The sequence below is a fragment of the Bison bison genome, unplaced genomic scaffold (genome assembly GCF_000754665.1).
Source record: "Bison bison bison isolate TAMUID 2011002044 unplaced genomic scaffold, Bison_UMD1.0 scf7180017864302, whole genome shotgun sequence".
NCBI classification, from domain to species: Eukaryota; Metazoa; Chordata; class Mammalia; order Artiodactyla; family Bovidae; genus Bison; species Bison bison.
This window is the reverse complement of record NW_011494874.1, coordinates 520,319-521,794: the sequence shown is the minus strand read 5'-3', so window position 1 is coordinate 521,794 and position 1,476 is coordinate 520,319. Positions and strand designations below refer to the sequence as shown.

The following is a 1,476-nucleotide window of genomic DNA, read 5'->3' as shown; positions in this document are numbered from 1 at the left end:
GGCCCACGCCGCCTGGGGAGACAGCCAGCTCAGCCGGGCTGGGTGGGGGGCGGCCCTGGGAGAGTGGGCAGCTGCCCGGAGCCCCCCTACTCACCTGTGCCTCGCTTCTGAAGCCGCAGCCGCTTGAGCACCTCGGGGAACTTCTCGTGCTTGCCCAGGTGGGGCAGCTTGATGTGCACCCCGGCCCGCAGCCCCGTGCCCAGGTTGGACGGGCAGGTGAGGATGTAGCCCAGGTGAGGGTTCCACATGAACTCGTAGTTCTTAGACTTGAAGAGCGTTTCAATCTGGAAATGGAAAAGGTGTGAAAGGGGAGGCCTGGCTGAGACACCCCTCCCCAGGGGACCAGCTGGGACCTGGGGTGCCCCCTCCCATAGGACCCTGAGGCAACAAAGACCTGGGCTCCCCAGGGGGTTGATGGGGCACCTCCATCTCTGCCTGAACCCTGGGGCCTGGCCCTGACCTGGGTGAGGCCGTTGCAGAAGCGTGTGAACACCTCCTTCATGTTGCCACCCTTTTGCATGGAGATGACCCGCAGATGGTCCTCCTCGTTGATCCACACCAGGAAGGTCTTATTGTCGTTATGCCTGGGGGAGGGGCACAGTCAAGCCTCCTCCCTGGACGAGGGGCTCGGGACACATCCAGGAACAAAACCTCGCGAGGCCCCCAGGGCCGGGGCACTTCCCAAGTCGCTGAGGTGCTAGCTGTGCCTAGGGCCGGGGAGCGGGTTGCTATCACGACTCTAGCCCTATCAACACCCTGGGGGCACACAGGGCACTTCAGAGAGGGCACACGAAGCCCTGAGCTGCTTCCCAGCTAGCCGGTCAGGTACCGTGTGGTCCCCACTTAGGAGGTGAGGGGCAGAGGCAGCTGGCCCAGCCCCGCCCACGGGGGTCGCTTTATCCCGGCGCAGAGGCCCGGTGCCCGGACCGTGCGATCAGATCCGGAGCCTGTGAGCCCTGCTCCCCACCCCCACTCGAGGAAGCGTCTGCGTCATCCCGCACCTGACCGACTCCCCGCAGGCGGCGGGTGGGAAAGGAGAGAGCAAACAAGAGCCGCGGCTCCCGGAGGCGGGGGGAGGGAGGAGAAACGCCGACACGACGGCCCCACCCGCCCGAGGCCCTCCGCACCAGCGAGGTCAAAGTCTCCCGCGAGGAGGCCCGGCGGCACCAAACCCACCTGAGGAGCGCGGCGCCGCCCTCCTCCTCCGGTACGGGGCAGGGGGGGGCCGGGGGATACGCACCAGATGCCGCGGGCGTCGGGCCAGTCGCGGGCCATGCCCGAAGCCAGCAGCAGGGGCGACACGGGCTTATCGAAAAGGAAGTGGTCGTCGATAAGCTGCTGCTGCTCCGCGTCAGTCATGCTTTTGAGCGCATAGTACCTCCCCGCCAGGTCACCGTCCAGGCTCGACAGGGCTGCGGAGGAACGCGCTCAGGAGGACGGGTGGGCTCCTGCCCCACCCCGTACCCCCAGGATGCC

At 67.1% G+C, this 1,476-nt stretch overlaps 1 protein-coding gene across 1 annotated transcript in view; it reads right to left on the bottom strand.

Moving 5' to 3' along the window:
* Positions 1-1,476, bottom strand: part of CKB (creatine kinase, brain) — a gene marked incomplete at its 5' end in the record, with an annotated part of 2,636 nt that overhangs the window by 502 nt on the left and 658 nt on the right. The window contains 3 exons of the mRNA XM_010851410.1: positions 95-284; positions 461-584; positions 1,241-1,427. Coding sequence (XP_010849712.1) covers positions 95-284; positions 461-584; positions 1,241-1,427 — 501 coding nt within the window. The remainder of the gene's footprint in view (positions 1-94; positions 285-460; positions 585-1,240; positions 1,428-1,476) is intronic.